The following is a 21,374-nucleotide window of genomic DNA, read 5'->3' as shown; positions in this document are numbered from 1 at the left end:
TGTTAAAGGGATTTCTTTGTTTTATAGCAATGCCTTTATTTAAATTTTCAGTGATATACAAGACCTGGAAAGTATCAGATTGGGAAACGCATGGCTAGTTGTTAAAATATCAGTAGATCTGCAAGTAAATCTTATGCAAGCCATTCCAGGGTAAGCTGCTGTGAAATGTTTCTAGGCAAGTGTATGTTTTGGAATAACTGAAGATACAGCCTGAGGAAAACTTAAGCAGCAGGGAAATCAAGAGCTCTTCCAGGATGGTGGTACTGGAGGCTGGCTACCAACGCGGGTGACATTCTAGTATTAGCTGGTGTACTAAACCCACCTTGCATATGTTTCCTAAGGAAAACAGCCAGCCACTGATGAAGCCCACAGAGCCTCCTGGCAATTCTCTGCCTTCCTGGCGAATGCATCAAATCTTCCACTGCAGTCTCACTTCTGTTTTGGGAGTTTCCCTAGAAACAACATCAGTGTTGCTCTGAATAGATGCAAGTGTCTTGTTTGCAGAAGTCCAGGATGCCTGAAAACCAAAATGGGATATATCTAAGTTATGCCACTAGGCAGGTCTCTCTCTCTCTCTCTCTCTCTCTCTCTCTCTCTCTCTGTGTGTGTGTGTGTGTGTGTGTGTGCGCGCGCGCACCTGCTGTGATTTTCTGAGAGTCAAACAAGCTCAGAATGTAGCTTCCTCAGAATCTCAAATTTGCTTTCTCTAAAACATGTTTTCAGCCCTTAACAGCTGCAAGAATGTGTTTGGACAGCTGCTGAAATCTTTTTAGCAAAGCCAGACAATGGTCTGAAATCTATATATCTTTGGGTTGAAGCAAGGGGCTCTGTGCCCTTTATGGTTCCTACCCTAACCCATTACAATAACCAAGCAAAATACAATTTGCCAGGGGTGTTATGTGGGGTGGTTGTGCTTTAATTGCATTATGTTTTTATATACTGTAATTCCCCCCCCCAAAAAAAAACCTCATGAAGGGTGGATAAGGAATTCAATTAATGATGATGATAATAACTATCATTTATCAGAAATTGCCTAGCATCAACTGATTTGAGCATAATTTGCACTATCTTGCTGACACTTAACCTGTGCACAGCACATCCAGACTACTCAAATAACTTTGCAGGCATGGATTCTATTATGTTTCATTGGTCTTACACAGTTCAACTTAATGTCTGTCAGACATTCAATAACCTGAGAGTTCTCCAACAATTTTGCATATCATGCATTCTATTACTAGATCCTGTAGAAGCTCTCCAGCAAGGGGATCAGTATTCTTGCCCTCATAAGCATGTCAAGTACAATGCAGTAGAGGGCAAGTGGGGTGCACAACTTAGACCCTGCCATATGTCTCCTTCCAGGTAAGCCCACCTTACCTGCAGGTGTGCAGTTAAAAACAGACTCTGCAAGCTGGAAGAAGGGCTCCCCAAGGATTGTCTCATAGTCCAGGTGGCTTGTAGGAATGAGCTGCCGAGTGGCATCTTTAAAGAGCAGGTCACTTTCACCGTACGCCTTTGATTGAAAGAGCTGAAAGGTCAAGCCTACGCTTTGTTCCTAAAAAAGAGAAAGGTGAAGCTGTGGAAACGCGAGTACAAGCAAAGCCAATATAGAGCGCTTCAATATCTTTTCTGTCTGGTTATGGACTGTACAGATTGCTTCACCCATTTCCCTCTCTAGTCTGCTAGGAATCATCTCTATATCATTTTGACTCATTGTTTTCCAAAAGCATGGCCTTTATTTTCCTCAAGGGGCAGCAATTGTAATTGGATGTCCAGCAGTGGCGGGTGGGAATGCAATTCCCACCCCCCCAGCACCCAGATCATGTTCCCAGTTAAAATCACACCACCAAAGGAGGCCACAGAATATTCTTTGGATGCAGAGTTGCTTTTCCACTTGCAGCTTAAAGCCAAACAGCAATAACTGGGTGTTACTTAAACCATCCACGGCTGGAAGCTCTCACAAATAATGTTTAAGCTCTTATCGTTCAGTCCGACACGTTCAAACTGACCTGTGACTTCACCAGGAAGTCATAGACCTTTGCTACAGTTACAGGGCGTGTCACAACTATATTGGGAGGGACAAGGCCCAGGTTGCAGACTTTCCATTCTGTCACATTTGCGCGGCTGCCATCGAGGCACAGGAGTTCAAGGTCACTTGGAGAACATCTTTTTGCCCAGCCTGAGCTATCCAGGTCTGCAAAGGAGCAAAAACAAAGCAGTTCTTCATGAGATCCATTTGCTTTGTAAATAATATCCAGATATCTGTCATTGAACTATTGATCTCTTATGATATCTTAAGAATTAATAGAACAAAAGAATACAGTACAATTGTTTTTTTATGTAGGTGTTAAGTTCCAAGAGTTCCGATATTCTCAGAAACAAAAGTACAGTAGTACTAGTTCACTCTTACGACGTTAGATTAGATAGGCTATTTAACTGGTGATAACATCTGGAGGGAAGTTAAGTTGAAAATTCCCTTTGACACCTTACTGGAATCTTAAAAGATTGAAAGAATCATCTTACACTGAATATTCTGGAGCAGATTATGGTGTTCTAAAAAAGCCACATCACCAAAACTTCTTCCACTGGGATCACCAAAGAGGCATCTGGAAGAAGAGTCGTCCAAATCCAGCAAAAGTTAGTCACGTGAATGGCTTAAAACACAGACAGATCATTCCCCCCCCCCCCATTGTGTTGCAAGCTGCATTTACAGTGCTTTTTGCATGGGTGTGCCCCTTATGAGTGAGGGGTGGTGGAGAAATTTGGCTCAATTTGCATTTTGATACTAATCTGCCTGATTCTCACTTCCAAAGCTGATACATGAACCAAAATGTAGCTATTCTTAGAAATTTGCACTATAAAGTGTGTCCATAAGTGTATATATTAATGAAAATAACCTATACAAATGCATTACATTATGTAATACTGCTTGCAAAATGTATGTATTAGGCAAACCTGCAACATACAAATATGTGTCTGTTAGGAGAAAATAGCACTAAAATGCTGATTATTTTTCATGAGGACTTAAAAAAAATACATCGCAGAGTGGTGAGGAAAGTGACAAAACTGAATTTAAGATTGAGGAAAAATGAGAAACAGAGAGAAGCCAAAATTTACAGATTTCTCCATTCCTCCTCCGAGCATGACTTAGTAGTCTGATAAAACCCACTATTTAACTTAGTGTGTAATGACTGCCACCAAGGAATTTAGAGTTTGGCAGCAGTCAGACATTGGTTTTTTTAAATATAATTTTAATTACCGTATTTTTTGCTCTATAAGACTCACTTTTTCCCTCCTAAAAAGTAAGGGGAAATGTGTGTGCGTCTTATGGAGCGAATGCAGGTTGCACAGCTATCCCAGAAGCCAGAACAGGAAGAGGGATTGCTGCTTTCACTGCGCAGCGATCCCTCTCGCTGTTCTGGCTTCTGAGATTCAGAATATTTTTTTTTCTTGTTTTCCTCCTCCAAAAACTAGGTGCGTCTTATGGTCTGGTGCGTCTTATAGAGCGAAAAATACGGTAAATGTTTCCTTCAGTTACAAAATCCTTTGTCTCTTTTTTCAGGCAGCAGCCTTTTCTACAAATCAGTTACATTAACCTTATGATGTATACAGCAGACATTTTTAAGCAATATCCTTCGACTCACCTGAGGGCACCCAGGTTTCCATAGTAGAGTTCGTTGTGATTGGCTGCGCACCTGGATGACCCCCTTCCTCCCTCCGTCTCCTTTTGCCCAATGCAGACTTTGCAAAGGTTCCCATCACCTCCTGGCATGCATCCCTTCCAGAAGTAATCCTCGTAAGCTTTCAGTGGGGAGAGAAGGGCCAGTAGTTAAACTCGCAGTGGAACAGTGGTTAAAAGCAGTGGAGGAAATTATTCCCTAATGACCGAAGAAAACTAAGGAACAGGATAGCTAATTTTACTCAGCTTGCTGTTGCTTGTGCAGAAAACTCTTAAAAGCAAAACTAAACAGTTGGTTGTTTATATTTATTTCTCTTTCAGCAGCCAGGTATCATTTGCTTTTCTAAACGCTTGTGTGATGCTTCCCCTGCTCTTTCGGTGCATATGAGTTTTGCTAACTTGAACATTTTGGCTGAACTGATTGTCTAAATCAGAACTTCCAAACCAAGGTATTGTTCTGCAAATCAGCCATAAAAAAAAGTTTGTGTCTGTTGCAGCAGTGAAAAGCAGCCAATGAGAGAGTCTTCTTTGTATACCTCGTCTGTGCAATGCAGTTTGTACACATGCATAACTTGCCGCACACGTCACCTTGATCTAATTTACACATTAAAATCCTTTTTTCTGGGGACAGTAAGCTTCTCTCAAAATACATTTGTGCATCGCAAGCTGGATAAATCTGTACCACAAGCCCAGTATTTTCATACTTCAGCAGTATCAATTCCCACCAGCATTCAGGCCCCAGATAGAGAGAGGCATTAATGTGCAGCTTATTTTAATTTCTGTGGCCACAGCAGCACAGGGATGGGGAACCTATGGACTTTCAGATGCTGCTGGATCACACCTCCCATCCTCTCTGATGGTTGGCCATGTGGCTGATGGAAATCTAACATAATCCTCAGGACCACGTTTTTTCCCAGCCCACACTGTACCGGGTCGTGAACTCGTTTGAAATATTCAGTAAAGTAGGCCCCATTTCCTGCTGCACATGTTTAAACCAGACGTAGCTAATGTGTTGCCTTCCAGATGATGCTGGACTACAATTCCCATCATCACTGACCATGCTGCCTGCTGAGACTGATGGGAGTTGTAATCCAACAGCATCTGGAAGGGACTGTGTTGGCTAGAACAAGTAGGAGGCTTAAATGGAACATAGAAAGGGAAGTGACCTAGGCTTTTATCCTGATTCAATAAAGATCTAGGACAGGCTTCCTCAACCTTGGCCCTCCAGATGTTTTTGGCCTACAACTCCCATGATCCCCAGCTAGCAGGACCAATGGTCAGGGATGATGGGAATTGTAGTCAGGAGGGCCAAGGTTGAGGAAGCCTGATCTAGCAACACCACCCCCGACACACCCACTCCCACCTCTCCTCTCGAATCAAGTTGTCTCCATTTGTTTTGGAGATTCTGCTGTAAATCTCACCAGAGCTGAGGTTGCAGCTGGCAGTGCCATTCTCCTGAGCCCCCACCGTGTATTGGGCAAGGAGGAGCCACCCTCCTGGGCTGTACACATGGCTGTGGCAGGAGCGCCTCCTCCCCAGATTGTTGATGTTCACATGCTTGGCATTCTTCTTGACAAGGGCCACTGCATAAATTGGAGGAAGAGCTGTGTGGCAATGAGGAGGCATTAGAACATGGCAGCAGGAGCGGACCTACTATGAAACAAGGGAAGCTTAAGCTTCTGGGGCCCCTAATCCTGGAGGGACTTTAAAAAGGGAGGGGTCTAGTAGATGCACCTGGGATGCAGGTGGCGCTGTGGGTTAAAGCCTCAGCGCCTAGGACTTGCCGATCAAAAGGTCGGCGGTTCGAATCCCTGCGGCGGGGTGCGCTCCCGCTGCTCGGTCCCAGCGCCTGCCAACCTAGCAGTTCGAAAGCACCTCCGGGTGCAAGTAGATAAATAGGGACCGCTTACCAGCGGGAAGGTAAACGGCGTTTCCGTGTGCAGCTCTGGCTCGCCACGTGACCCGCTGGCCACGTGACCCGGAAGTGTCTCCGGACAGCGCTGGCCCCCGGCCTCTTGAGTGAGATGGGCGCACAACCCCAGAGTCTGTCAAGACTGGCCCGTACGGGCAGGGGTACCTTTACCTTTACCTTTACTAGTAGATGCAATTCGCGTTGCATGAAAGGTGGTGGGTTCTCCTTCCTTGGAGGTTTTTAAGCAGAGTTTGGAAGGCCACCTGTCATGTAAGATCTAGTCTAGATTCCTGCATTGTAGAGGGTTGGATCAGATGATCCTCAGGATCCCATCCACATTTCTATGATTACAGGCACTTCCCTTTACCTGTAAGGTGGCCCAGCTTCTCAGTTTCCTCTTCTCCCTGAGCTGAAGTGCATTCTTCTCCTATACACAAAAAGGCATAAGGAAGTGACATCTGAACAAAAGACTCATGCCTTATACCACTTGGTAGGTGCTCAATACTAAACACGGATCTTCTCCAACTTTACCTTCCCCCCATATTTTGGACTACAGCTCACATCAGCCCCAGCCAGCAGTGTCAATGGCTGGGGATGATGGGAATTGTAGTCCAAAACATCTGAAGGTTGTCAGTTTGGGAATTACATCAATTCATGTCTTCTTTAGGAAAGTGCCTTTATATCAGGCACAGGAGCTATCAGTTTCTTTCTCTGAGGGAGAATTCCTCTGGAAACCAGAATCCCTAGCTGAGATACCCATGTTGGGAATGCCATGTGAACACTCTGGCCCCAGAACTGAACCTTCAGGCCACATCGCAATATCCATTTGCTCCATTACAAATTCACTGTGGCACTGAGGAACTTGCACCAAGAAGACAGGGGCACAGAAAAAGACCACAGGCGCATTCTTCGTACATGCCTGTTTATTACTCGATGATTGCAGCATCAGCTATTGCCTTGTAAATGATCAGTCACAGAGTAAACACCACTGTGAGCACTGCAATATCAGCTGTCAGTGTCAGAAAACAGCAGCACAATACTGACTGTACTATTCAACTACCAGTCATCAAGTGCCAAGTCACAGAGTGATGCACTTCAGTGCACGAGTCAGCAAAGTGCTCTTTTAATTCTTCTGGGTTGCAAGCTTTGCTGAACTGAAAACAAAAGCCATTGGAGTGAGAACTCTGAATTGGATGGCAGGAAAGGCTATAAAGGCGATTCATTCATTTGAGTGGTTTAAAGTTAAGCACCATTCCAGGATGTTTTAAGGATTTATTTTAACTTTCATTTTATCTTAATACTAAGTACATCTGCTTGTGTTTGTGGCAACAAGACATTTTATGTTTATTGTTTGCAATGACTCTATGGCTATGAGCAAGAAATATTTATCATACCATAACAGATGCGCACACACACATCACATCACCTCACCTCTGCCATGCACCAGATTAGGCATTTTACACACAACTGACAGTTACGGTTATCTGCAGCAGCTTGCAGACTATTCCCTCTGAATGCTTAGAGGTATTTTTTGTTTTACTTTTATTGCCACTCTAGTGAAAAACCAATTAAAATGTGTTAGTTTGCTGTGTGTGTTTTTTAAAAAGAGGCAGCTCACCATAACATTCTGCAGCCACAGGAACAAGCGCGCATCTCCCTGCAAAGTAGGCATGTGTGGCGTCCAGTGTAACGGCGTCTGCCTCATTGTTCTGCCCCGTGAAAAAGTGCACAGTTGACAGTCTGACATTGGCATGTTAAAGAAAGCCACCCCCTTCCCTGCAAGCCATGGAGTTCTTGCCAGAATCAAGGCCTTTTCCCAGCCATCGTCTGTCTGGGCTGGGAAACAGGTGGAACCGGAGAAAATATTAGTTTTATTAATTATACCCCGCCCATCTGGCTGTGTTGTTCCAGTCAATCTGGGCCTTATTGAGATGGGGTGATTTATTTGTATCTTTTGCTTATGTAAAAAGAAAACGCTGCCGGTTTTGCTTCCCAGACTGTGTGCAACTCACCTTGATCAGCTCAATGCAGTTGACCATAGAGTTTGCTTGGACACAGACCAGCGGGTGTGACCTGACATTCAGAGCCCACTCCTCACATTTGCGGAGTTCAGCGTTGCTGATACAACACCAGCGGACCAGGCTGTTGGCCAGGGAGCTCCCTGAGGCAGCAGGAGAAGGTATTGTCATAGGAAGGAGAACAAATTGCATCACCTAGTAACCGAGCTGCTAGTACTTCAGAGATCTGAGGCACAGGCTCACAGAAAGATATTTGCGTAAAATCTGCAGGTGCTAATTTATATTATAGAAGCAACTTTAGATGATGAGCCAGGTGGTTTCCCATCTAGATCACCCCAGATATATACTTTAGTTGATTTGCACCCCAAATCAGTTCACTTTCCCTTCCATTACAAAAATTCGTAGGCAGTGTGCCCCTGAATAATGCCCAGTGGTTGGGAACTGCAAGTGGAGGAGCACTGCTGTTGCACTCAGGTTTGGCTTTTGGGTGGCCTTTGTGACAGCTGATTGGCCACTGCAAGGACAGGATGCTGGGCTATCTGTGCCTCAACTGGCCTGATCTAGCAGGGCTGTCCTTATGTTCTTATTCATTGCCCTCCAAAGCATCACTAGATGAGATCACATTGAATTAATTTATACTCCTAATTCAGCATCCAGCCCAGTTCTGCCTCTCAATTCAATTAAGCACCCAGAAACACCTGGGACTCCTAGAAAATGATCTGGGGCCCATACCTCAAGGGCTGACCTCCAGTTATGCTCCTAGTGCTATATAGGATCTTCGGGGCTCTTTTGATCCTATATAGGATCTTTCGGGACTCCCCATGATTTCATGAGGGAGGGAGGCACTCTCTCACCTTCATGACCCAAGCCCTGCAGCAGAGCAACATAATCCAGGCCAAGAACGTGGCTGATTTCAGCCTCCTCATCAACAAGCTGGAAGTGGTGCGTCGCATCGTGGAAGAGCAGGTTTTTCCCTCTGAATGGCGCAGAGGCAAAAAGCTCGAATCTGGCCTTCTCTCTTCCCTTCTTTCCAAAGAGGTGCTAAGGACAAGAGCAAGTTTCAGCTAGCCTTGGGCTACCCAGCAGAGATGGCTATACGATGAAATAAGCCACTGGGACAGCCAACATGGCAACTTCCAGGTATGGCTGGACTGCAATGCCCATCATTCCAGATGACTGGCTATGCTGGCTGCAGCGGATGAGAGGTGGATCGCAACAACATCTGGAGGCAGTATTGGCACATATGATGGGGCAAAGCTATCTTCCCAACACCAGCATCACCGCCGCTTCTCTGGATGGGATGGGATTTCGGCAAGGTCACAGCAAGGTCAGGGCCGTGCAGCTGCACCAGTGGGACTGCTGCTGCCAAACCAGTGCTGCTCCTGGTCCACCCATATAGAGACCCACACCCTCCTTATCATGTCAGTGCCATCCTGGTAAGTAGCAGTGACACCAGTATTGGGTTTTTTAAAAAATTATCTGCCATGACTCACCCAGAAACATACTTCTTTGCTATTTTCTTCCAAATGCTGACATAACTTCAGCATCTCTTTTCTAGTTATTACTTAGCTGATAATATAGTGAGCCAGCAGCAGAATAATTGCACCCAAAAAAAAAAGAGGCCACATATCCCCAAGGGAAAGAGGGAGTGTGGACATGATTGCAACACCCTGGCTTGGCACCTCCCACAAGCCATTCAATTGGTGAGAGCTTTTGCCAGCCTGGCCCCGCCAGATGTTTTGTACCACAACTCCCATCAGCCCCAGCCAGCATGGCACATTGTTTTTATGAGCACAAAAACTAGAGCACTCAGTTTCAACACTCAAAACAGCCAGATTTTGTTGTCTGCCAAACACTTTTTAATTTTTTTGAAATGGAATTGTCCTTTTGGCTCTCTCGGTAGCTCTTTGTGTCAACTAGGTCTCAGGCATGAGCCCTACTGTACCCCTCCTTGTGTTGGCTAAGAAATACCTGAATGACAGTCAGAAACTTCTTGGCGATCTTCTTGAAGTTGTGGCGCGTGACAATGGCCCGTCCTGGCCCTCGGCCCAGATTGCAGGCAGCATAAGCAGTCATAGGAGCTGTTGACCCATCAGGACACAACAACTCATATTCTTCTTGTTCTGGCTCTGAACAAAGGGAGGGGGAAAGAACAACTGGCATCGAGAGAAGCTGGAGTGAGAGAATTTAACATTGGGCTGCTGTACGTCTCCAGGGCAGATGTTAAGATGAGAGTCCCCGAGCAAGACGTTTACCTGTGGCGTTCATGATGGCCAGGTGATCTAGGAAAGCAACATCTGCCACCCCATTCTTCAAGCACCTGCACACAGATTGAAGTGGCGTTAGCACAGGAGGCCACCCAGCACCTGCTCCAGCCCCACCCGCCTGCACTTCAAGCACAAGTGCAAGGCCACCTGAAGGCCCCATCTGAACCAGAGAAGGGTTCGCCACCGCTGGTCTCACAGAAGTGGTTCTTGTCCTGGATGTAGGATTTCTGTCCTTGGCAAAGGGAGCAGAGCTGCGGAGAGGCAACTCCGATGCCGGGGATGCAGCTGGCATTGAAATAACCACCGACGACTGGAGAAATGAGAAGGGGAGACATTCTCATGGAAACGCACTGCTAAAATAACACAGATTCTCGACTCAACCTCTGCATGATCAGAATGTAAGAAGAGCCCATCTCGGTCAGACCCAAGAAGTCCCCTCTACTCCAACATTCTGTTCTCAAATAGCCAGCCAGGTGCCTCTGGCTCACAAGCAGAACCGGGGTGCAACAGCAGTGCTCTCTCCCCACTTGTGATTCCCAGCAAATTAAAAGGCATACTGCCTCCAGCAACAGAGGCAGAATGTAGCCCTATCCTCAGATAAGCACGCGCAGAAACGTACCCACTATGTTGTATTCCTAAGTATGGCTACTTAGAAGTAGGCCCCTACTTTTAAGTTCATTGGGACTTCATTCTAGGTACAGGACTGCAGCCTTAGGTTGCAAATCTATAACTATATCTATATAAAACAAATCTATAACCTTTGAAGACATTCCATTGAACTCAATGGGGCAAACTTTTGAGCAGACATAATACTGCATGTTAACGCTGTAACCAAACATTTTCAAGAATCAGACCCCAGTCTTAATCTATTTTTTAAATTAGAATTAGGAGTTTAGTGTCTCATTGGCAAGGTGATAGTTCATCACCTGGGCTGCAAGTTAAGAATGTAGGTGCTTGTTTCACTTAGGCTACTTTGGGGTCTGGTCTCTTTCTGCAGCGGTGAATGAAAAATAAATTAATCAATAATATGTTTGCAGCTAACAATGAATGGTAGCTTCTGCTTAACCATTAATTTTTAATTAACTGTAAATTATATTGCACTTTCTTTTCCTATATTGAAGTTTTGGTAAAATGTGGGTTTATTGAAACTTAACTGGTAAAAGACAAGATAATTAGCCAACTAAATTTCTTGAATTGGTTGACAGACTTAATCCTTTTGAAATTAAAGATGCCTCATAATGATCTGGATCAAAAAACAAAAACAGGAAGGGAGCACTTTACCAGGCAACGCAATGACAACAGGTGCTGCCTTTGGGTGTTGTCAAATTGGTTTGCAGCTCTCCCTGAAATAAAGCTCTGGCCAAACAGGATCTGAGAACCTGTCTCAGGATCTCATCACGTGTTTATGATTTGTGGGCACAGAAGGGTATGAGAATACATTGTGAGGACACTTTGTGCATGTCATAATCAGCTCTCAGGTGCGGTTTGCTTTTCTTTGACACGTAACATCCTGGGTATCGTCCAGCCTTAAAACAGTTAAGCAGTTTGGTGCACTTGTGGGGTGCCTCAGGGTTCTGTCCTCTCCCCCATGCTTTTCAACATTTACATGCAGCCGCTGGGAGAGATCATCAGGAGGTTTGGGCTGGGTGTTCATCAGTATGCAGATGATACCCAGCTCTACCTCTCTTTTAAATCAGAACCAGTGAGGGCAGTGAAGGTCCTGTGTGAGTGTCTGGAGGCGGTTGGAGGATGGATGGCGGCTAACAGATTGAGGTTGAATCCTGACAAGACACAAGTACTGTTTCTGGGGGACAGGAGGCGGGCAGGTGTGGAGGATTCCCTGGTCCTGAATGGGGTAACTGTGCCCCTGAAGGACCAGGTGCGCAGCCTGGGAGTCATTTTGGACTCACAGCTGTCCATGGAGGCACAGGTCAAATCTGTGTCCAGGGCAGCTGTTTACCAGCTCCATCTGGTACGTAGGCTGAGACCCTATCTGCCTGCGGACTGTCTCGCCAGAGTGGTGCATGCTCTGGTTATCTCCCGCTTGGACTACTGCAATGCACTCTACGTGGGGCTACCTTTGAAGGTGACTCGGAAACTACAACTAATCCAGAATGGTGACTGGGAGCGGCCGCCGAGACCATATAACACCGGTCTTGAAAGACCTACATTGGCTCCCAGTATGTTTCCAAGCACAATTCAAAGTGTTGGTGCTGACCTTTAAAGCCCTAAACGGCCTCGGTCCAGTATACCTGAAGGAGCGTCTCCACCCCCATCATTCTGCCCGGACGCTGAGGTCCAGCGCTGAGGGCCTTCTGGCGGTTCCCTCATTGCAAGAAGCAAAGCTACAGGGAACCAGGCAGAGGGCCTTCTCGGTAGTGGCGCCCGCCCTGTGGAACGCCCTTCCAGCAGATGTCAAAGCGATAAACAACTACCTGACATTCAGAAGACATCTTAAGGCAGCTCTGTTCAGGGAAGTTTTTAACGTGTGATATTTTACTGTATTTTTGGTTTTTATGGAAGCCGCCCAGAGTGGCTGGGGAGGCCCAGCCAGATGGGCGGGGTATAAATAATAATAATAATAATAATAATAATTATTATTATTATTATTATTATTTTGGTTTCAGTAACATGCTCTGACATTTCTCCTGCTCAAACCAGGGGGACTAAAGAGGACGTCATGTGGCAGAAGTGGTCCCAATATAAGTAGAAGGACTTGGGACCTATGGTAGGTGCTCTGCACATTGTCCTTCCCCTCAAATTCCCATGGTTGCAGACCACTGATACAAGGCTAAGCATCTGATCTTTCACTGTGCACTCACTGTGGCTGAGAGGCTGGTCTTCATCCCATACAAGGTCATTCCTAACCAGAAGGAAGCCCAAAGGGATGTTCCAACCAGAGGTCCACCTGGCTCCATTGTGGCAACTGCGGCTCCCTTTTAGCCTTTGGATATCCAGCGTTCCTCGTCTGGCCACAGCTACAGCAAACACACAGTTACCTAGTGATAAAAAAAGTACAGAAGATACAGGAACCATGTTAATGAACACTGAGAGATCTCTGTGTGAACAGAACAGCCTTCCTCAACTGCATGCCCTCCAGTTGTTTTGGATCACAACTTTCATCATAGAGACATGCTGACTGGAGCTGATGGGAGTTGTAGTCCACAACATCAGAAGGGCACCAGGTTGGAAATGGCTATACTACACTAAGCCTTCCTTCGTGTTCTCAGGATTTCCTAGGGAGAAGGAATGATGGTTGAGCCCATAGGAGCCAACTCCTAGGAGCCGACGGGGCTTTGCCCCACCAATAAAGTATCTGAGGGGGTTGTCCACCCAAAAGTTGATGGGCATTGCCATTCAAATGATTGTGTTCACCACATCATGTGATCGAATACGCAGGGTGGGGCTTGCCTTACCTCCCTCCCCATATTTTATTCAAGTTGGCACCCTGGTTGAGCCAGTTAAGTCTGTGTTATGTTGATATGCTCTCAGTTTATCACAGATCAAAGCAATGTCTGTGTGGAAAAAGCAGGGCCAGTTCTGCTAAAGAAATGTTTACGGTACTTCCAGATGGCAGTTTAATTTACAGTTGGGCTATTGGCACCAGTTTTGTTTTGTAAATTATTGATTTTCTGCTGGAAAGATTAGATCCCAGATTAAGTTGGGGGGCAGGGTATGGACAGACATTTTGATGCCAATGATGTCATGAGGACCCTGAGGAGCATCTATCCCATAATAAAACCCCAGAGCCAAGGGAGAGGGCCTCCCTCCAGAGCACACTGCTTGGAACACTTCCATGACCCTTGACCTCCATTGCCAAACTAGGTACACCAGGGATTGTGCTGACTCAAGGCTTGGCTGGGCAGGCTCTTTACATTTCCTGTAGGCTCTGGTCAATTTGCTGGGTGCTGACACCAGCCCTGGGGGTATGGTCACTGACTGACCTTCCATATAGATCTCCTTTGCCACCACAGTCAAGCCATAAAGCTTCACAGCCGAATACACATCTCCAGCATCCAAGGAGACAGCATCAGCTTTGTTCACCTAATTAAGAATGAGAAATAGTATTTAAAACAAGCTTCTGAATATCTTCAGTACAAGTTATGCTAGCCAGGCAGACTTTTCCCAACACTTCCTGGGATTATTGGCTAACATCCTGCCTCTAGTCATGGCAGAATTTCCTCTGGTTAGGATTTAATAAGTACGTATGTAGCAATAAATGGGCTGTAATCTCTCACATATTAAGCATGAAAACCTGCCACAATAATTGCAGTTATTTGCCTGGGGCAACACCGCTTCCACCCTGAACAGATGCTGTGCTCAGCTAACCCCACAATTAATGTGCGACTCTTCATTCTCACCAGCGGTGGAGCGTGATTGTATGGTGCCCGGTGCATGCGCAGCGAACGGAGCCCGCTGTGCACCAGCTCAGCCCTCGCCACTGAAATTGCCAGAGTAATACCATCCCTGAGCCACTTTGTGAGGCACAGGGCCCTGCAGCACTTTGCAAGGCTCAGGGAAGGTGGCATTAGAAGGACGCCATGTGCCCTTCATCATCATCATCATCATCATCATCATCATCATCATCATTTATTATTTATACCCCACCCATCTGGCTGGGTTTCCCCAGCCACTCTGGGCGGCTTCCAACAAAACACTAAAATACAATAACCTATTTAACATTAAAAGCTTCCCTAAACAGGGCTGCCTTAGATGTCTTCAATCACAGCCTCACCCTTGAGGGTCTGGAATCGAAGAGCACATGGCTGTTGCGCCCTCCTGGCGCAGGGCTGGCTCGGGGGGGGGGCGTGAGCAGCACACTGTGCCTGTCAGAAAAATGCACCCGGGGCAATCACCCCAGCAGCCCGCCCCCCACATACCCTTGATTCCCACCATCAACAACCTGGTGCCCTCAGGATGCTTTGGAATGCAACTCCAATAAGCCTCAGGAGCATAGAGCCGTGATGGCTGGGCCTCATGGGATTTGTAGTCCAAAATGCACAAAAGACATCAGAACCACCATATAATGGTTCTAAGGGGGTTGCTCGTGCGTAAGTTGCCGCCACTCCTGGCTAGGTTGCCTGGTTGAACCCTTTCTCTCTGTTACAGATAGGTAGCCGTGTTGGTCTGCCATAGTCAAAACAAAATAAAAAAATTCCTTCCAGTAGCACCTTAAAGACCAACTAAGTTAGTTCTAGGTATGAGCTTTCGTGTGCATGCACACTTCTTCAGATACACACTTCCTTTCTCTCTGGACAGCCTTGCACTCGTGGCTGTCTCAGTCGCTGGCAGAATCCGTCAGTGGGCGTTTCTTAAACTTCTTCCAGCAAAGAAGTTCTTTGACGCCAAGTCTTCTCCTACTCTCCCTGCGCGGAAGTCTTCTGCGCAGGGATGGTGTGGGCAGCGGAGTGCCCGTGCTCTCCCCACTGGTCTCCGGTGAAGAGTCCTGGAGCCTTGTCTCCGATTCCCCTATCTGCCCCCCTTCACCCCTGGTGTTACGCTGATTTCCTTCCCCAGCAGATGGGCTGCCTCTCTCCCTGCTGGGACCCTCTCCGGCATCGCTCTGGAGCCTTCCCTCCGCCTCTGGCTCCGATGGCAGTTCCCTGACACACCAAGCCCACCATTCTGTTCTCACAGTGGCTGATCAGATGTCCTAAAGGGAAGCTGACAATAAGGGCATGAGCGAAACAGCACTCTCCCCTCCTGTGGTTTCCAGGTATTCAGAAGCATTGATGCCTGCTCCGACTGCGGAAGTAGAAGAAATGAATGAGATCCGTTATTTGGATAACCTCTGGAATTTCTTGGTACTCACTCTGATCTTGTCAATGCAGTCGTAAGTGTTGTGAGCTCTGATGCAGGAAACCCTGGCAAAGGCGTTGACCGCGGCAGGAGGCAAGACTGCCAGAAGCACTTTGGATAGCTCTGAGCACTTCCTCTGCTCCAGGTCAGAAAGGGTGCACCATCGGAACTTCTTTCCTGCAGGAACAGAAAGAGCAGGCAATGTTATGCATAGGGTAGAAACTGAGAAGCTTGAAGGTAAGCAATGAAGAATGTTGAGGAGCAGACACGGCTGGTCCCTATTTGAAAAAAAAAAACATGCTATGCAGTCTGCACATCATTGATGAATGGCAGAGCCATCAGGACAGGATTTGGGGGAAGAAGTCAAGGCCCCACTCGGCAGAATGAGCAGGAGTCCCCACCTCAAAGCAGGAGTACCACATTTTGAAACAAGTCAGGTGATACGCATTGCCTGTAAGGGAGAGGGGCGCTGCAAAATAAGGATGGGGAACCCGTCTCCCTCCAGATGTTGTTGGACTCCAACCCCCATCTCTTTCTAGCTTTGTTCCCAACAACACGACTTCCCCAACCCAATGCTACCAAACAAATAATAAATAACGAGAGGAGCACCGGTGCTGGTGGTTGGCACAGCATTCCAATAACAACAAGACATAACATTTTAAAAATTAAATTAAAAATAAAGCAGAAGACTAGTGTAATGTTGGAGGAGCTTGCTGGCGCTTGCCTCTTAAAAGCAAATTAGCATTGTTCAGGGTGGAGGCTGCTTTTCATCTCCCTCAGTGCCGCCACTCTTACCTGTAGACCTAAGAGTAAGAGCGGTCAGGAGGATGAACACAGTGGCTGCCGCACCCTTCATGGCCAAAGATGCAAAGCATAAATCCAGTTTGCCTCCACACACTGAAGCCTCTGCCTTGCCTCATACCAGGGATTCCAGAGCTATGACCGAAACAAACAAGGGGTCTTGGCACTGCCTTAAATCTTTATTTTCGGGTTTGAGGGAGGATTAACAAAAGCGAGAGAGCAGCAGCAGCAGCAGCATCCACTAGACGTAAGGATGATGGGAGGAGAAAGGGGCCCCATTCTTAGGCACAGATGGGAAGTGTTAGCAGGGCTTTGTCAAGAGTTGGCCTGGCGAGTCTGCGAGATAGAGAGAATAGATGAGTTATAACATTTTTCAGTCTTCTCACACTGGCAATCTGTCATAGATAGCACTGTGTTGGGATTTAGGAACTGCATTTCACACTCAACAGAAGCAATTGAATCTTAAATCTCCTTTTGACCTAGCATTCTGAGGATTTTCAAGTGTCAGGAATGGATTTTGAAAAGAGAGAGAGAGAGAGAATGTGCTCTACCTACCTGCACACCCTCAGTCCCTCAGTTTTTTTTATAAAGGTTCAGAGTCCTTCACCTGCATTCTCCAGATAAATACATACATAACTTTATCTGTATGCCACGTTTCCACAGTTCAAGACACTTACAATATGAAAAAACACATAACTACAATAATATTTATTGAAATTTAAAAAAATTACAAAAATAAAGAAAAAGAAAACAGAAAATACAGAAAAATAAAAACAATTAAAAACAATCTTTCCATATCTTATATTTCATTTGCTTGTTTCCTTGACCTCCTCACACCTCCCTTTTTTGTGTTCTAGTTCAAGTAGTTAATTCAGCAAATCCTTTTTATCTTTGTTTTTATCTTAATAATTTATCTGAATATATTGTAACTTTACATTCTCACCTGTTAACAATCCATTTTTACTTAATCCTTTGTAACATTACTGCTAAAACCACATAACTTCATTCCAGCATCCTTCTAACATTCCTTAATTTTACAATGTTTCTGTAGATAGTCTTTAAATTTCTTCCAACCTTCTTCTACCGACTCTTCTCCCTGGTCTCAGATTCTGCCATAACTACAACATAATAAAAGTAGATATAAACAATAAAACATTAAAAAATATACCACGAAACTGAACAATTTCCACATAAATCATGAGTTCTTAAATAAAAATACTATAAACCAACAGCAGCAACCCCCTCCCAGCCAAAAACATAAACCATGCTCCAGCCCAAGAGTCTGTTCAACAGCCTCAGCTTTTGTAGCTGGAGTCAGTCAGGGCCCTGCCTGCCTAAGCCAGTTGGAAAAGGCCTGCACTCAGGGATCCTCACAACACCCCCCCCTCCTGGATTGCAGGTGGCTCACCTGAGTTCATAGCAGAGATGAGATCTGAACTAAGTAATTAATAAATCTACCATAAATTAAGGCAATACTTTTGTTATTGTTAATATTGTGATGTTTTTACTGTTAGCTTCCCTGAGAGTGTGTGACAGAAAGACTGCTGGTGTGGTGTAATATAGTGGTTAGAACTTTTGCCAACCTGGTGCTCTGTAGATGTTTTAGAATACAACTCTCATCAGCCCCAGGGACATCACTGGGCAGCTATGTTGACTGGGGCTGATGATGTTCAAAACATCTGGAGGGTACGAGATTGGGAAAGGTGATTTACAATGCAATCCTATATACATGTACAAACAAGTCCTGCTATCCAAACACTCACTATACAAAATTACCTGATCCAAACATGAGGAATTTGTACCCAAACAAAAATATGCACCGCAGATTCAGATATCCAAACAGCCAGACCTGCATGCATTACTGTAAACAAATAAGAAGCCATACTTTTTTGTCTTTTGCTGTTCCACTGCAACAGATTCACATGGTGGGAGGGAAGGATGGATGGGGAGAGATCAGATAAATAAGAGAGCATTTGTTTGCCTTTTGCAAAGTTTCAGAGGGTTTTCCTGGTTTTGCCCATCATTTTGGAATCAATGGAAAGTGTTGACTCGTTCTGCAAACACTTGCCTGACTTCCCAAGAATGCATTGTGTTTGTATAGCAAAACCTGTCTGTATTCAGAAGTGAGCCCCATTGAATTTATTGTGACTTACTCCCAGGTAACTGTGTACATACCACTCAACTGATCCCTGGATGTCCTGTTTTTGAGTGCAGCCCCCCAAAAACACATTTTGGAGGGCTGTGCGCCCATGCGGGTCACATGACTCGTGTCAAAGCGAGGCCCTGAAAGACACGTGCCCCCTTTTCCCCTCTGTGGCATGTTGGAAGGTATGCACTGTATAGACAACTGCACCACGAAGAGGGTTGAACTATGACCAGGGTAGCCCAGGTTGAAGCCATGCTTCGCCAGAAGCTGACTGTGCCTCTGAGCTACTCGTTGCCTCTGACCATTTCTACCTTACAGGCTTGTGAGGATAAAGGGAGGGTGGAGATGAACCATTTATGCTGACCTGAGCTCCTTGAAGCAAAGCTTTGTTTGATAGAGTTTAATAAATGTAAATAAGGCAAGATGTAGAAACTCAACGGAATGATCTCCCTAGTGAGGCCTGCCTGCTGCTGGCATTAACACCTGCCACATCCACACCTGGCTTCCCCCAAAGAATCCTGGGAAATTACCAGCACCCTGAACAAACAAGAGCTCCCAGGATTACTTTGGGGGAAGCCATGTACTTTAAATGTATGGTGTAGAATGATCACAGTACAGTAGTGAACCCTTTCTGTGCTCTGTCATTATGCATCTCACCTCCTAGCCATTTTTATGGATTATCATTGCTGTTCTCTGTATGTGCGTGGTGGTAGTGGCTTTTTAAAAAAACCACACCTGATGGTTACTTTTATTATTTTCATTACGAATTATTGTTCCACACAGTAGCTCCCCATAACTTATGCAGAACGAAGACGAATAAACCGAAACAATAACTTTCCAACAAAGAAACGCATCATTGTTAACAGCGGCGTGGCTGCCCTGATGCTAGTCGTTCCAGAACTGGATAAACTATATGGCATTGATTTATTGATGGCTGTTTGCAAATGTGTGCGTGAGTCGCCTTGGAGACGTTTTGCGGCATTATTATTATTATTATTATTATGCTTTTTCCTGCGTGAGAGAAGAAACCCAAGAAGCTCCCGGGCTTCCCTCAAGCCCCGCTGAGGCGAGGCGGCTGAGGCGCTGCGACCTAACCCAGCGCCTCAGAGAACCGGCGGCTCCTCCTCCTCCTCCGGCCCGAGGCCCGCCTAGCTGGCTCGTGCTCTCCAGCTGCGCCCGCCCAGTCGCTCCCTCCCTCCCTCCTTCCCTCAGCCCCGGCGGCGCGGCAAACGAGCAGAGAGCAGCCGCGCGGCGGGGCGACTTCTCCCTCCACCGAACGAGAGAGCAGCAGCAGCAGGGCCAAGATGGCGGCGGCGGCGGCGGCGGCAGGGGCTTTGAGGGTGGCGTGCGCCAGGGCGAGCGGCAGGTACCGCGCGGCAGTCCTAGCGGCGGCGGCGAGGCGTGAGGGAGAGGGAGGCGGGATGGTTTCGGAGGAAGGGGCTGGCCCTCGAGGGTGAGGGAGGTGGGGGGAGACAGGCAGACATGGCGGGGCGTGAGGCGCAGGGGGCGCAGCGCGTGCTCCGTGCCTCGCCATGCAGGTGTCGGGTGGCCATTCCCGTCTCAGAGGACCCCTGAGGGGGGTGGTCTCCCCAACCCCTCACCTCAGTCCTACTCAGAGGAGACGTACTGGAGTTAATGGGGGCATCCCATTTCAGCGGGGTCTTCTCCGAGTGGAACTCGCAGTTGCCTTTTTATGTCTCCCTCCAGGGGAATTTGTGTGCACAAGGATTGCCAAAGCGGTGTACAGGTTCTTGTCGCCGTCAAATTTATGACCCAGCGGATCTCGACGAGAAATGAAACAGTTTAAAATTTAGAACAAGTCTAAACGTGAAACAAACCAATGTGTCATTAACGATATTCAGGGTTGCGCCCTACTCGTAGTAGAGCCGCTGAAATTCATAGGCATGGACTGAGTATGATTAAAGGCTGGATAATACTCCTCAGGCCCGGTACACACCACTTGCTTATTTTTATTAGTTGATTAATTTATATACGGCTGACTGGTAAAAAAAAACCCACCACCCCCAATACATGTATATACTTCCCAAATCCTGGGAACTGTAGTTTGATAAGGGTGCTGGGAATTGGAGTTCTGTGAGGGGTAAACGACAGGGTCCCAGGTTTCTTGTGTGGTGCGAGGGCCTGGGATGAGCTTAAAAGGTGCTTTTAAATGTATAGTGTGTACACAACCTCACTATAAAGTTTTAATTCTAAATTGATCTGTGGTACTCTACAGTGTTAAGGTGGGAGATCACACTTCGGGACAAGGATTGTGAAGAGCAGCAGCAAAGTGTTAGGAAACTGCCTGAAGTTTAAAGTTTGGCATTTGCTTTCTTGTGTGGTGAGGGAAATGCACTCTGCATGTGCTCAGGGGCACTTAAGCCTGCTCTTAACTGCCTGTATTGCTGCTGTAGTCCTTGTCTTTTATTTGTCTCTAGTGCCATCCATGGTGCCTTCCCAAAATGTGAGAGAAGGGGAGGTCTCTGCCCTGAGGTGCTTACAATGTGGTAGAAAATAAGAGGGATGTGGGAAGCAGGGAATGGAGGAAAATGGAGGCGTGGGTGGGCTGCTCTACTTACAGATATTCAAGGCTTTGTTACAGGGACCTTGCGTTCCCCTTCTGGTGCAAAGGAAGCCCTTGCCAAGTGGTCAGTTCACTGCCCCCCTTGCAGTGTGTACCTGGCCCTAGCTCAACTTGGAGGATTTGGGGGAAATGGCCTATCCACATTATTATCATTATTGACTTTATTAAGCC

The 21,374-nt window shown here is 46.4% G+C and overlaps 2 protein-coding genes across 4 annotated transcripts in view; one reads left to right on the top strand and one right to left on the bottom strand.

Moving 5' to 3' along the window:
* Positions 1-2: 2 nt before the first annotated feature.
* Positions 3-20,515, bottom strand: LOC310833964 (ovotransferrin-like). 3 transcript variants are annotated; one of them, XM_083717192.1, is made up of 17 exons: positions 20,221-20,515; positions 15,686-15,849; positions 13,818-13,917; positions 12,696-12,872; positions 10,021-10,183; positions 9,862-9,926; positions 9,578-9,735; positions 8,461-8,647; positions 7,601-7,749; positions 7,207-7,297; positions 5,956-6,015; positions 5,098-5,280; positions 3,642-3,798; positions 2,521-2,603; positions 2,007-2,191; positions 1,375-1,552; positions 3-517 (listed from the first exon to the last, which is right to left on the bottom strand). In XM_083717192.1, exons 3-17 carry the CDS (start codon positions 13,822-13,824, stop codon positions 465-467), a joined length of 1,896 nt encoding a protein of 631 aa, XP_083573318.1. In that variant the 5' UTR covers positions 13,825-13,917; positions 15,686-15,849; positions 20,221-20,515; the 3' UTR covers positions 3-464. The 3 variants fall into 3 exon arrangements, with proteins under 3 accessions (XP_083573318.1, XP_083573317.1, XP_083573316.1); XM_083717191.1 differs by lacking the exon at positions 20,221-20,515 and adding an exon at positions 16,468-17,136 and having other exon boundaries at positions 5,098-5,259; XM_083717190.1 differs by lacking the exon at positions 20,221-20,515 and adding an exon at positions 16,468-17,127.
* Positions 19,362-21,374, top strand: part of PISD (phosphatidylserine decarboxylase) — a 38,002-nt gene continuing 35,989 nt past the window's right edge. The window contains exon 1 of the mRNA XM_083717446.1: positions 19,362-19,985. Within this exon, the coding sequence (XP_083573572.1) occupies positions 19,924-19,985 (62 nt within the window). The 5' untranslated portion in view covers positions 19,362-19,923. The remainder of the gene's footprint in view (positions 19,986-21,374) is intronic.

The sequence above is a fragment of the Podarcis gaigeae genome, assembly GCF_964106915.1.
Source record: "Podarcis gaigeae genome assembly, chromosome: 16".
Taxonomy (NCBI): Eukaryota; Metazoa; Chordata; class Lepidosauria; order Squamata; family Lacertidae; genus Podarcis; species Podarcis gaigeae.
The sequence above is the reverse complement of the archived record's forward strand: the minus strand, read 5'-3'. Positions and strand labels throughout refer to the sequence as shown.

Coding starts and splice junctions, on each gene's coding strand:
- LOC310833964 (XM_083717190.1), bottom strand. CDS start 16,528: ATGAAGGGTGCGGCAGCCACTGTGTTCATCCTCCTGACCGCTCTTACT. Junction 9,927..10,020: donor GGTTCAGATGGGGCCTTCAG/GTGGCCTTGCAC, acceptor ATCTGTGTGCAG/GTGCTTGAAGAATGGGGTGG. Junction 5,281..5,955: donor GAAGCTGGGCCACCTTACAG/GTAAAGGGAAGT, acceptor ATTGCCACACAG/CTCTTCCTCCAATTTATGCA.